The sequence below is a fragment of the Ailuropoda melanoleuca genome, unplaced genomic scaffold (assembly GCF_002007445.2).
Source record: "Ailuropoda melanoleuca isolate Jingjing unplaced genomic scaffold, ASM200744v2 unplaced-scaffold11400, whole genome shotgun sequence".
Lineage (NCBI taxonomy): Eukaryota > Metazoa > Chordata > Mammalia > Carnivora > Ursidae > Ailuropoda > Ailuropoda melanoleuca.
Window position 1 is genome coordinate 1 of NW_023179839.1, and position 14,848 is coordinate 14,848.

The 14,848-nt window shown below is 37.0% G+C and overlaps 1 protein-coding gene and 1 pseudogene across 1 annotated transcript; both read right to left on the reverse strand.

Moving 5' to 3' along the window:
• Positions 1-4,848: 4,848 nt before the first annotated feature.
• Positions 4,849-5,806, reverse strand: LOC117797728 (annotated as a pseudogene).
• Positions 5,807-11,174: 5,368 nt separating this feature from the next.
• LOC117797729 (olfactory receptor 51A4-like) lies at positions 11,175-12,116 on the reverse strand. The gene has a single exon (XM_034650185.1). It carries the CDS (start codon positions 12,114-12,116, stop codon positions 11,175-11,177), a length of 942 nt encoding a protein of 313 aa, XP_034506076.1.
• Positions 12,117-14,848: the final 2,732 nt, after the last annotated feature.

Sequence of the window (14,848 nt, forward strand, 5' to 3'; positions counted from 1 at the left end):
ATATTTTGCATTCAGAATTAATCTAATTTCATTTTCCCTGTGTACTATTAGTAAACTCTAATCAATTAATGTGGAATTCTCTACTATTCCTTACTTTCACATCCTAGATAAGATGTTGGGTAGAGGGGTGCCTGGGTGGCACAGCGGTTAAGCGTCTGCCTTCGGCTCAGGGCGTGATCCCGGCGTTATGGGATCGAGCCCCACGTCAGGCTCCTCTNCTCCTCTGCTATGAGCCTGCTTCTTCCTCTCCCACTCCCCCTGCTTGTGTTCCCTCTCTCACTGGCTGTCTCTATCTCTGTCAAATAAATTAAAAAAAAAAAAAAGATGTTGGGTAGAATATATGACTTCTAGAATGACACTATGAAGGCAAAGGAATCTCACAACTCAATTTCTTCCTACCCCTTGGAACTCCCACAAAAGTGTGATTTCACAAACTATCCTTAGTTCTATCCCCTGCCAACTGAAATTTGTTGATATTTATATATCCTTTAAAAAAATTCCCACTATTTTTAATTCATGTATATATTTGTAAGGGCAGCCACTGCAGAGATTACTGACAGATGATGTCTCATGTTTTCCCGGCCTGGAATTTGCGACCACTTGTGTAGTGTTGACAAGAGACTAATAAAACTGAAGTAGTATCACAGTTTAAGAGAAACTGAATTCCATTGAAGATTGATTCCCTGAAAGGTAAATAGTCCATTTACAAGTCTCTGAAAGGAAAAATTTTCCTAGAGATGTGGACTTTGGAAGCTTTTTCCTGCTCTATATGAAGTATGTGGTTGGTTTCCAAAAAAAAGAGAATGGAAGCAAAATAGAGGAGGATATCTGAGCACCCACCAGAGAGTGGACATTTTGGAGAGTACTTCTGAGAGTAGCTGAAGGATCCTAGAAGTCAATGGCTAGTCTGTCACCAAAGGTGCCTCCTTGTATACAAAGGCTTGTCTCTATATCCCAAGGGGTGTTGAACCCTGGGGGGATTGCAGCCAGGATGAATCTATTCTGTCAATAAGTGAGAGATGGTGGTGTAAATGACCTCTTTCCTGTACTGAAGTATGCTGTAGCTCCCCAGAGTCCTACAGATTTTGCTCCGTATCTGTAGGCCATTATACTATCTTATCTAAGAATGTTTTAAGATAATATCATTTGGTTTGCTGTCACTTGTAATGGAGTGTGTACCGCACTAAAGTAAACTTTTTGATTTTCAGAGTCGAGTGTGGAGTAATGGTATTGGTATTAGAATTATGTTTAAATTCAGTAGGGAACTTTTAGTGAGATCCCATAGATCTGTTGAGATCCCATATACACATGAGATTACTCCATTTTTTACAATTAAATTCTAAAAAAAGTGCTCATTGAGATAAATGTACTCTTAATACCCTTTATTTTTCCCATCCCCCTACCCACCTCCCCTCTAGTAATGACCAGTTTGTTCTGTGTGTTTAAGAATCTGGTTTGTTGTCATTGTTTTGTTTTTGTTTTATCTCTTTTTTAATATTTGTTCATTTGTTTTGTTTCCTAAATTCCACTTACGAGTGGAATCATATGGCATTTGTCTTTCTCTGACTGATTTATTTCACTTAGCATTGTACCTTGTTGCAAATATATGTACACACTACATCTGGCTTATCTTTCATCTTTTGATGGACACTTGGGTTGCTTCCCTATTTTGGCTATCGTAAATGATGCTGCAATAAACATAGGGTTACATATATCTTTTCACATTGGTGTTTTTGTTTACTTTGGGTAAATATCCAGCAGTGGAATTACTGGGTCATATGGTAAATGTATTTTTAATTTTTTGAGGAACCTTTGTACTGTTTTCCACAGTGGCTGCATCAATTTGCATTCCCACTAGCAGTGCCTGAGGGTTCCTTTTTCTCTACATCCTCATCAACACTTGTCATTACTTGTCTTTTTGATTTTAGCTATTCTGGTGGATGTAAGTTGCTGTCTGATGGTGGTTTTGATTTGCATTTCCCTGATAATTAGTAATGTTGAGCATCTTTTCACATGTTTCTCTTTTTTTTTTTTTGAAGATTTTATTTATTTATTTGACAGAGAGAGAGACAGCCAGCGAGAGAGGGAACACAAGCAGGGGGAGTGGGAGAGGAAGAAGCAGGCTCCCAGCAGAGGAGTCTGACGCAGGGCTCGATCCCAGGATCCTGGGATCACGCCCTGAGTCGAAGGCAGACGCTTAATGACTGAGCCACTCGGGCGTCCCGGTTTTCACATGTCTCTTGACAATTTGTATGCCTTCTTTGGGAAAATGTCTCTTCGGGTCTTCTGGCCATTTTTAATTGGGTTATTTGTTTTTTAGGTGTTGTTGTATAAGTTCTTTATAGATTTTGTCTATTAAACCCTTATAATATATATCATTTGCAAATATCTTTTCCTATTCAGTACATTTTCTTTTTATTTTATTGTTATTTTCTTTCACTGTGCAAACTCTTTTTATTTTGGAGTAGGATCTAATATTTTAATTTTGCTTTTGTTTCCCTTGCTAGAAGACATATCTAGAAAAATGTTTCTACAGCTGATATCAAAGAAGTTATAGCCTAAGTTTTCTTGTAGGAATTGTTTGATTTCACTTCTCATATTTAGGTCCTTAATGCATTTTTAGTTTATTTTTGTGTCTGGTGTAAGAAAGTGGCCCAATTTCATTCTTTTGCATGTCACTGTTTGATTTTCCCAGCATCCATTTGTTGAAGAGACTATCTTTTTCTCTTTGTATATTCTTGCCTCCATTATGGTATTAATTGGCCATATAAGCATGGGTTTATTTCTGGGCTCTTTATTCCATTCCATTAACCTATGTGTCTGTTTTTGTGCCAGTACCATACTGTTCTTATTACTACAGCTTTGTAGTATATCTTGAAATCTAGGATTGTGATACCCAGATTACTCCATTTTTAAGATGATTTCCAAGTGCTATTTACTTTGCTTTTATCTTCTTTTCAGCCCCAGTTAATTAATTTGTAGAATAAGTGAGCTCTACATTAGTTTGGTTCCCCAGACACAGTTTAATTGATTCTTTGGCTTTACTAGCATACATTTAATTCATATCTTCAAAGCTGATTAAAATCATGGAATATTTTTATATACTTACAAAGTTTATGAAAAATAGATTGCATATATATACAAAGTTTATGAAAAATAGATTGCATATATATACCACATCTTTTTCCATTCATCTGTTGATGGACATCTGGGCTCTTTCCATAGTATGGCTATTGTGAACATTGCTGCTATAAACATTGGGGTGCATGTGCCCCTTCAAATCACTCTATTTGTATCCTTTGGATAAATACCTAGTAGTGCAATTGCTGGGTTGCAAGGTAGCTCTATTTTCAACATTCTGAACATTTTCCAGAGTAGATGTGCCAGTTTCCATTCCCACCAACAGTGTAAGAGGATTCCCCTTCCTCCACATCCTCACCAACATCTGTTGTTTCCTGAGTTGTTAATTTTAGCCATTCTGACTAGTGTGAGGTGGTATCTCATTGTGGTTTCGATTTGTATTTCCCTGATGCTGAGTGATGTCGTGCATATTTTCATGTGTCTGTTAGAAGTTATGGTATATATGCACAATGGAATATTACCAGCCATCATAAAGAATGAAATCTTGTTATTTGCAATGTTGTGGTTGGAACTAGAACTTCTAGAGCAAGCATGCATATCCTTCATAAATGCTTAGAATCGTTTTATTATCTTAAACAAGGGAAATGGTCCAAATAAGAACACTGATAGGCATAAAAAAAATCTACGTTTGCATTTTAATGATTTATCACACATCTCTTATTAAAGTGATTCTAAGGCTAAAAAACATCTCTCTCTTCTACTTGAAAATGTGTGCACATTTTTCTAACATATATATTTGTACAAGAACAATCTGGGACAGATGAATCATCTAGATCCCACAGCAGGGGTTTGTCAAATAGGAAATCTGTTCATAATCATGAAATTTTTAATAAAGACACAATAAACAACTAGGATATTCCAGGTACTTTGCTGGGTACTGAAAAAGACAGAAGTGAAACTGCTTTTTAAATCACTTGCATGTTGATTAAGGATACAGACAATTAAAAAAAAATACTATTGCTTAACATCATAGCAGTAAGTAGAGAATGTTATACAGATTTGGATGAAGAATAGCTAACCTAAAATACATTTAAAGGAGCTAATTTATGGAGTCTATTGCAAACAATTAAAAATATAAATGAGTGAAATACTTGCATATCTATTTTTTTGCATTTAATTTAAATCATTTTATGTATGTGAACCTTGTATCTCCAAACATATCTCACACTACTCTAAGACAGAGGAATTTTAAGAGTTTATATGAATTGCTGGTGACAGACACACACACATATACACCCTACATGGTCAGGAGATGCTGAGTCTGTGTATGGGTGAGTATCTGTGTTTAAATCAGCACGTTTTAGTCACTGCTGATCATGCCTAAGATAATAAAAGCTATGAACATGTTATTTTACTCTTTTCTATTTTTGTTTAGAATGATATTTTAAAAATCTTTTAAACCTAATTAGGACTGCACTACTATGGCTAAGATCGATGGATACCTGGGTGCACAGAGAGATAAGAATCAGAAATGAGATGGGACACTTAGCTATAAGAAATCAAGAACCCCAATCCTGACTCCTAAAACATCTAATCTAGATTATGTTGTTGCTTAATTAAATCCATAACTAGACATTTGATGGGCCCACCAAGTATAGGCAATGTGTCTCTTTGTGTTCAGTCTCTATTCTGTCATTGCCATCTTCAGGTTTCTATAGCTGTTCAGAAATTGCTGAGTTGAGCTTTCATTGTGGTGGAAATTGCTCCTCAACCTTGTTTCTCACATAGTTTTGCCTGGATCCGATTTCTAATCTGCTGACTCTTCACAGAGTACACAATGGGATTCATTAGAGGGGGAACCAGAAGGAAGATATCAGCTATGATGACCCTAACAACTGGGGAAGCATTTTTTGCAAAGCAGTGAAGGGCGGCCAAGGTGACAATAGGCACATAGAAGATGAACACAGCACACACAGATGTGGGAGATGCAAGTGTTGAGGACCTTGAGGCGGCCCTTGTGTGAGGCAATGCCCAGAACAATCTTCAAGATCAACATGTAAGACACAGAAATGCACACCAAGTACAATAAAGATGTAAGAGCCACAAATAGTCCATAGATGACATTGACCTTGTTGTCAGAACAGGCCAGCTTCATGACATCCTGGTGGAGGCAGTAGGAGTGGGATAGAAGGCTTTTCCTACAGAATTTCAGTCTCTTTAGAATAAAGGGGAAAGGAAGAACAAACATAATACATAATGCAGCAAATACGAGGCCAATTTTAATGACTCTGGCACTGGTCAGGATGGAGGTATATCTGAGAGGACTATAGATGGCTATCAAGCGATCGATGGACATGATTAAAAGTACTGATGCCTCCATAGCTGAGAATCCATGAATGAAGAACTCCTGGGCAAAGCAAGCATCAGGAGAAATTCCAGTGGCATTGAACAAGAAGATTCTCAGCATGGTTGGAAGGGAAGAGATGGACAGTCCCAGGTCAGAAAAGGCCAGCATGGAGAGGAAATAATACATAGGCTCATGCAGAGAGGTCTCTGTTTTTATGAGAAAGAGGATGGTGCAGTTCCCCAAGATGGCAAGGACGTACATGAGGCAAATGGGGATGGAGACCCAAATGTGAGCATGTTCCATCCCTGGGACCCCAATGAGGAAGAAGGTAGAGATTTATACTTCCGAGGTGTTAAAGAATGAATGTGAGGGGATCATTTAATTTGTGTATAGTAATATGAGGGGATCAAAATAGATCTTAGAAAAGCCTTCCTGCAATGGCATGAATAGATTAGTTCAAATGTGTATGCTTTAAACATTGGTATGAAATCTTGAGATTGCAACTCTTTTGTATAAGAATTCTTGGACTGAAACAATATATTTTAAACTATCTCATTAGGAGTAATAGCATGACCCATATCGATAGGATATCAAGAGACATGAATGCATATTAATCTGCACGAGTAATTGCCAGCAGATAGATATTTTAAATATTTTAAGTGCTTTTCCTGAGGTCATCATGCATGAAGGAAGCAGTAAATTTCACAGCCTCTGTTTCCTATAGAAACTTTTTAAACGATAGTCCTGCCTTTTAGTCTGAAGACTGTTTGGAGAAATATAGATCAAAGAAGGACATCACTTAATACAATTGCATTTATAGATATTAAAGAATATTAATTTTTAAAAACTGTTCTTTCAAAAATGGGGTAGCAAGGCTTAATATCCACATCTAAAAGAATGAAGGTAGACCCCTATCTCACATCTTGTACAAAAATTATCTCAAAATACATTATAGAGCTAAAACAAAAAATAACTAAAGCAATAAAAGTCTTGAAGGAAATGTAGGTGATAAGATTTTGTCACCTGAGGTTGTGTGCTCTGTGATATCATTGGTGCTCTTTGTCCTCTTTCTGGCTTCATAGGATCTTACATAAGCAGATATTATTTGATATACACTGACATACTAAATGAATGAAAAATTATACCCTTAATTTAGAGGCCACTATGTACCAATTAAACGATTCAATGGAATTTGTACAAAACTCACCTTCATGCCATTACTTAAAATCCATGAACTCATAGTTTTTTGTTAGAATCATAGGACTGCTTCCTATTCATTGTGAGAGAAAAATGTAAAGCAGAAATTTAAAACTAAGAAGAAGGATGCAGACTTAGGACAGACTAAGGAGAAAGTAACTCCATGTGGTCCTTACTGCCTCCTACTGATGCCCTCTGCAAACTCAGAGGTCTCTCATATCTGCACAACAATAACTCAACCATTCAGCAAACATGCCACCCCAGGGCCAGCTAGGTTCAAGCGCCTGGCTTTGAATTTCTCTCTGTGCTTGTTCCCTGACTGTGGCCTAGCACTCCATTGACTGCTATCATTTAGCAGGACTCTGGACTTCTACCATGCGTTTATGGAATTGTTGGACTTTTTAGAGAGTTAGGGTAATGGCATCCATCCCAACCACTCAGCAACTACAGCCAGGCAGATACTATGTGAATTTTTTGCTTGAGCTGGTGCAAAGGCAAGTGGTAGCTAAGAACATCAGAAAGCTTACCAGTAAGTTGGTAAGTCGTTGGACTCACATGTCAGAGTAAAGAGGAAATGGAGGTGGCATGCAGTCACCAGAATTTCACTGCTATGTAGGCACAACAGTCTGTCCTGACCTGCAGAGTCTAGTCCTGCCTCCCTGCTGCTTTTCTGTTGGCCCAGAAAATGTCTAGGGTTCCAGCTCAGCAGGCTGTACCCAGAGAAAAAGAAAACTCCCTGTAGGTGAAATCTCAAAGGGGACTGGAGCCCTGGAGAGTCATCCATCCCCTGTAAATGAGAATTAATCCTTCGAGCAAAACACCCCTTAAGCCTCCTGTGCTTCCTCTGGCAGAATATGCTTCTGTCTTCAAAGATCAAGAGAATTATGTGAATAATCAGAACAGTTTCACGGTGTATGATACCTATGCCTTTATGTGTCTGTCTCCTCCAGTGAACTTTACTGCCATAAACTTATACGTGTTTCCCTCTGCAAATTGACAAGGTTTTGAAAATTTAATTTTCATCCAGCATTTGCAAAGATGGTAGCTGTTTTTTTTTAAGAACATGGAAATGCATTTTATTTATTTATTTATTTATTTATTTATTTATTTAATTTAAATTCAATTAGCCAACGTATAGTACATCATAAGTTTTTGATATAATGTTCAATCATTCATTAGTTGTGTATTACACCCAGTGCTCAACACATCATGTGCACTCCTCAATGCCCATTGCAGAGTTACCCCGTTCCCCCACCCACCTCCTTTTCCTCAACAAACTGAGGGCTGCGGAAAGATGGTAGTTTTCAACTGCACTCAGGCTTTGCTGTGGAATTTTATAAACATAGAGATTTCTAGGCCTACCCCAGATTCACTTAATCTCTTTCCTTGATATTCATGGTATAGTGTTGGTGTTTTCTTGGTAAATTATTTTCCATGATTATTATGTTATATATCAGTATTGTTTTCACTGTAAAAATTATGCCTACTGATTTGTATACAATAGATGTAACATTCACTGCACTTATGTATAGGATATATCATCATCCTTAGAGACATTTTTTTAAAACTTTTTTTTGGTAATAGTTTTATTATCTTGTTTTGCTTGTAATGGAAACAACTGAATTTACTTGTCAGTTGCATTGTATGTATTATGAGCTCTCATTAGACTTTTTATATTTGAATGGTGTAAGTAAAATTCACAATGGCCATTTTAAGATTAATGTAACACTTTTACATTAGCTTAAATATCTTAAAACAATGACAGTTTTTGTTTGAGAGATTCATGAAAGCTCTGCAATTAGCAACAGACCAGAGTTTTGTCCTCAGTAGAAAAGGACCCAACCAGAGCTTGTGGGAAAGTCCTGCACCAAGTACTTCAAACTTCAAAGAATAGACTCGGGTAAATTTCAGACTATTCCAGTGGGTTGAGTGGTGATTTCCAGGACTCTTTTCAGTCAATAGATGATAGCTTCATGAGGCTGTTAACCTAAGATCCAAGAAAACAAGAATTAATTGCACAGGACTGACTGAACTGATGGGTAACATCTTATTATGTTGTTTGGAATATTGTTGATGTTATCTTATGTTCTATTTTCTGAATATATAAGGAGGATTTTTCTCCTTCTTTTAAGCTTTTTTCACCAGTAATAATCCAGTGGATTCTGCTTTTGTTAAATGAAATGAAACATTTTGAGGTTGTAGCCAATTGTCATTGACTCCTCAGAGTTCAGAAACTTGAGTGTGTTTCTTTTTTTAAAAATATATTTTATTTATTCATTTGACAGAGAGAGGGAGAGAGAGCACAAGCAAGGGGAGCGACAGGCAGAAGGAGAGGGAGAAGCAGACTCCCCGCTGAGTGGAGAGCCCAACGTGGGGCTTGATCCCAGGATCCTGGGATCATGACCTGAGCTGAAGGCAGATGCTCAACTGATTGAGCCACCCAGGCGCCCCAAGTGTGTTTCCTTTCATGACAATGTGTACTTGCCTGGATGCAGTAAGAACCTGTCCTCTTTTTACTTAAGATATAATTTGAAGAATTGGTTATGCAACCAAGTCCTTTCCTAGAATGTCATACTTGAAAATGTTGCTCATTTAATCAAGTATGACTAGTGACTTTTAGGGAACTCAAATTGACTGTATAAAATCTGTGCTGACAAAGCTCTCTCAAGTAAATTAGCCTGTTACTTGACTCAAAGGCATAGCTCTTTTTTTTTTTTTTAAAGATTTTTTTATTTATTTGACAGAGATAGAGACAGCTAGCGAGAGAGGGAACACAAGCAGGGGGAGTGGGAGAGGAAGAAGCAGGCTCACAGCAGAGGAGCCCGATGTGGGGCTCGAACCCACAACGCCGGGATCACGCCCGGAGCCGAAGGCAGACGCTTAACCGCTGTGCCACCCAGGCGCCCCAAAGGCATAGCTCTTAAAGCTGGTAAAGGAGGTCACTTCCATGGCAGACCAGGATCCTGGGATGTTTTGGGGAATCTGAGAAAAGAAAATATTGCCCAAATGTATAGATACATGAAGGAGTAGTTTGATGAAGACAATTTCTTGGTTGTAACTCCCTATCCTGGATATAGCATGTGATAGCAACTTTTGAACATCTAACCTGATTCTGTATAGAAATCTCCAGCACTGAAAACTTAAGAATGCCCATTTGGTATATTACCATTCTTTCTGCATCTGTGTAAATAATGAGGTAAAATCAAAGGAAAGCCTTATTTTGTGATCAAGAAAAAAATCTTTCTTTGAAATTATAATTTATTTAAAATGGGGGAGATTACAGAGGAACATGTGCTTCAGTGGAAAACTGCATTGCTTAGAACACATTCTTATGGGTTATCTGATTCTGAGTATGTGAACTTGGTGTTTTCAATGCCTTTGAGCTATTTTCCAACTCTAAGTTGCAGATGCTAATAGCAACCAAGTATCTCATGTAGGCAGACCTGCAAATGAATTCTGTCTGGTAGAAAGTCAGTAGGCATGTGTCCCATGAAGTAGAAGAGGCTGTTTGTAAAATTCATTTGCAAATTAATACTAATATTCCTATCTCTAAATGTATCTGTTATATGGGGTCTCCTTTGAACTGGTTGTATCATTTGCCTGGTTCTTTCATTAAAAGTGAGTTAAATTTGGGCCACCTGGGTGGCTCAGTTGGTTGAGCATCTGACTCTTGATCTCAGTTCAGGTCTTGATCTCAGGGTTGTGAGTTCAAGCCCCACTTTGGGCTCCCTGCTGGGTGTGGAGGCTACAAAAAAAGATGAATTAAATTAGATTTCTAGTGGATGTTCATTTTATGTCTTTGTGAGAGCTGTAGTTTTACCTTTTTTGAAAATTAGTCTTAATCAGGGTTTATATTCTTGCATGGGAGAGAGGCAAATCATATATAGTATGATGGGATATGGGATTAGGTAGAACTCCCATAGAAACCTAGAAGACAGGAAACTTTCTATTCTGCATAACAAAGACAGTGATATTTTAATGCTCAAGAAGGAAATATTGAAATAAATGAAATGAGTGAATGACTTAAATTCTTATATTTTTGTAAACTCTGCATGTGAGTATATTTGTTTTATTGGTTTCATGTATGCACATATCCCTGCCCATTACAATTTTAGTTCCTGAGAACATAAGCATATTTCATAAAAGTGGAAACTATAAGTTGAAGAGGACCAAGAGGACTATTTTAAATGAAGAGACAATCCTCTGTCACTTCTGATCACTACCCATGTAAATGTATACTGTTAGTTCTCAAATGAATGTATAGAATATTACTTTAAGTATGATAATGGCAAGCATATACTGTGCTCATAAGGCTGGTTAAAGCAAGCTGGGTGAAAATGGAACCTTAGAATACATTTTATGTTTGTGTATGAGCCCTAATCTGAAATCCTAAACCAACATATTTGCAAGGCTGATTCTTCAGTCTTAATAAATGTGTTGAAAGATGATATTGTAAAGCAATTAATATGTGGTGTGATTCCTTACTGATTTGTTCTGCTTGTTCTGTGTCATGTACTGATTGGGTTTTCAGTGTGGTTAAGCATCCCTGTCAGCTGTGTTTCTGACACAGCTTCCCTAAAATCATATTTCTTATCTGTTGGCTTTTCATGCAGTATACAATGGGGTTTGTCAATGGAGGTACCAAGAGGAAAACATCAGCCATGAGGATCCTAATGATTGCAGGGCTGTGTTTGGCAAACTGGTAGATAACATCTAGGGAGATAATGGGAACATAGAAAATGAGCACAGCACAGATGTGGGAAACGCAGGTGTTGAGGACCTTGAGCCTTTGCTTCTGTGATGCTATACTCAAAACCGCTTTCAGTATCATCATGTAGGACATGAAAATAAATGTTAAGTCTAGGATGCCTGTGGCAGCCACAAATAAGCCATAGATGACATTGACCTTGTTGTCAGAGCAGGCCAGCTTCATGACATCCTGATGGAGGCAGTAGGAATGGGAAAGGAGGTTCTTCTTACAGTATCTTAGATGTTTTAAAGTGAAAGGGAAAGGGAGGATCAACAAAACATTTTTCAAAGAAAAAGCAAGCCCAATGTTGATGACTCTGGCACTGGTCAGTATGGATGTGTATTTCAGAGGGTGGCAGATGGCAATAAAATGATCAAAAGACATGATGAGAAGAACTGATGATTCCATAGCTGAGAATCCATGAATGAAAAACTCTTGGACAAAGCAGGCATCAGGGGAAATTCCTGGAGCATTGAACAAGAATATCCTTATCATAGTAGGGAGAGAAGAAAGGGACAGTCCTAGATCAGAGAGAGCCAACATGGAGAGAAAATAGTACATGGGTTCATGCAGAGATGGTTCTGATTTTATGAAAAACAGAATGGTACAGTTCCCCAGGATGGCAACAAGGTACATGAGGCAAATAGGGATGGAGACCCAAATGTTGGCATGCTCCATCCCTGGGATCCCAATCAAGAAGAAGATAGAGATTTCAATTTCAGATGTGTTGAAGGTAGACATGCTGGGTAAATGAGGGAATCAAGATGAGAAGCTTGGGAGAGGCTTCCTGCAATGCTGCAAATAGACTGGCAGATGCCTGACTCTATCCAATTGCAATCATAGAGATCTTGTGAATCCAAGTGATATGCACGTAATTCTTAGATATAAACCCAAATGGAGAAAGATAGGAAGAGTAGTCATCAATATCCAACTGAAAACAATAACTGAGAGAAAAGGAAAATAGATTCATATCAAAATTGAATCTTACAACAGATATAAGTTATAATAGGTATAAGTTCTATACAAGGACTGATTGGTCAACTAGGATAATTATACAGGTGCCTCTTTTCCAATTTGAGAATTTGATACTTTCACTTTTTAGTGTAAATACTATAACTTACATACTGTTAAAATTTCAATTAATTTACATAAATTTCAGAGACAAAGTAATATATTTTTACATAATGTCTTCTAATGTAGACATGAGTTTTTCCTTTCTTCAAATCTTCTATGTCTCTCCAACACATTTGGTCATTTTCTCTACAAAGATTACACATCTTTTGTAAAAATTTTTTAGAATCCTTATGCAATTTTTGCCATTATTTATAGGATCATTTATTCTCTCTAATTTTTCTATTTTTTGTAATGATTACTGGTCATGTATAGGAAAACTGCAGATTTTTATTGTAGAAGCCCATTATAAGCCTGTCTATGCTGGCCGTTCTCTTTTTGTATCCTCCCTTCTTTTGTCCCCTTAACCATGTATGCACTTCTGTAATGAAATCCTTCAGTAGACACTGCTCAGTTGACTTCCTCATGTGCATCTGTTTCTTGCTGGCACATGGTCTTTCATAATTTTCACTTAAGATTTTCTTCTCCTAGTCTTTAGGCGGTTCTCATTATCACTGATGTTCTGCAGTGCAACATGCAATACACAGGTGGAGATTTACAATTAACTTATTTTGCTCGTAACTTAGTATTTTCAAACTGAAAAGTATTTTTTTTTCAATTTTGAATGTCTTCTGCTATTATAACTTTCAACATTGCCTACTAAGCAATATATCTAGCTGGAACATGTTGAAACTTCTCAGTCTAACTTCCTAGTTAGATTGCTTCATATCTTCAAACTCTTCATTTGTTTTTGTTGCATTTCAGTGCAATCTTCAGTACTACTTTCTTATTCACTAATTCTGTTTTCATTTGTAGCTGGTCTGAAATGTATTCCAACTATTGAGTTTTTGTTCATGACTCTATTTTTCTTTTCCAATTTATATTTTTATTTTCAATTTATATCTACTTATCCCCCCACAATTTTTCATTGATTTTATTGTTATTATGCTGTCTTCAAGTTTTGAGGATCTTAAGCATGCCTGCTTCAAAACTTCTTTTAAATTGTTTTAGTTTTTCTTTTTTCATCAGGGGGATTGTGGAGTTTCTTTGTCAGTGTTAGTCTTCATATATGTTTTAGAATTTTACTTGTAATTTCACCTTGAGTGAAAATTTCCTTGTCTGTTTGATGAGTTATTTTGTTTATGCCCCATGATTAGATGTAGTAGTTGACCCTTCCTTCCTCATTTGTCAACTGTACTAAGTCTTTTTATGATGGTAAAAGGATATTGTTTCAAATGAGAGCTGAGTACAGTTTTGCCCTTCCCATTCCCCCCACCCACCCACCAACCAACTATCTCAAGACCTGGCTTGTTATGGGGAGTAGACTTGGGCTGTGACAACACCTATTTCCACTCTCCACGTGTATTAACAGCTTCATGTACCAAGCAGGGTAATTTATATTGGTCCCTTGTCAAATATGGAGCACTAACATGCTGAGTCCCAGGCAGGTGCTGAGCTGCCAATTACCAATATGCCTCTAGACCAGCAGCCACATGGGTCTGTGGATTCCACTTCAACACACCATTATATGTTTTTACATGGTATCTCATATCTATCTATCTATCTATCTATCTATCTATCTATCTATCTACCATCTATCTATCTATCATCATTATCTATCTATCTATGTATCATGTATCATCTATCATCTATCTATCATCTATCATGTATTTTCTATTTGTCTATCTAAGGAGCATGTCAATGTCTTTTTATCATCTTTACATTTTATTTATTATCACTAAATGTTTGGCATAGAGTACAAATTAACATACCTGATTCGGCTTACCACACCATGTTGAATAAAATTCTCCATCAAAACTTAGATACAATTTAAAAAATGTAACCTGTTAGAGCTTATGTTCACGAAAAGTTAATTTTTTTGAGAATTGTTTGATCATGTGCTTTTTGGAAAATAATGAGTTAATGTACTAATTTAGTCTATAATACACTAGAACTAATTGCAGGTTTCTTCATCAATCTTTGTCATGAGGAGTTTGATAATATCTCTCAGATCTGAACTATTCAGGCCATTTCTTAGTAGTTCTATTCTTATCTTTACATACATCTTCAACTACTTTGTCACAACAATTCTGTTGTCATGATGTAGAATTCTTAAAAACTCATGTTCCCTTTTTTTCCTTAACTGTTTCTTTTCTGTGATTTGTCTATTCTACAATCTCAAACTCCACTTACTGTAATCCACCCTCAGTTCTTTCTAGGTTGTTGTTGCTTCTTAAACNGGCTTCTTAAACTTTCATTGCCTTCTAAAGGGATTTTCTGGACTGAACCCCACCTCCAAATTCTTATATATATTTTCCTCTGCCCAAACCACTTCCATCTCTGGGTCCTCTGTAAACATTTTA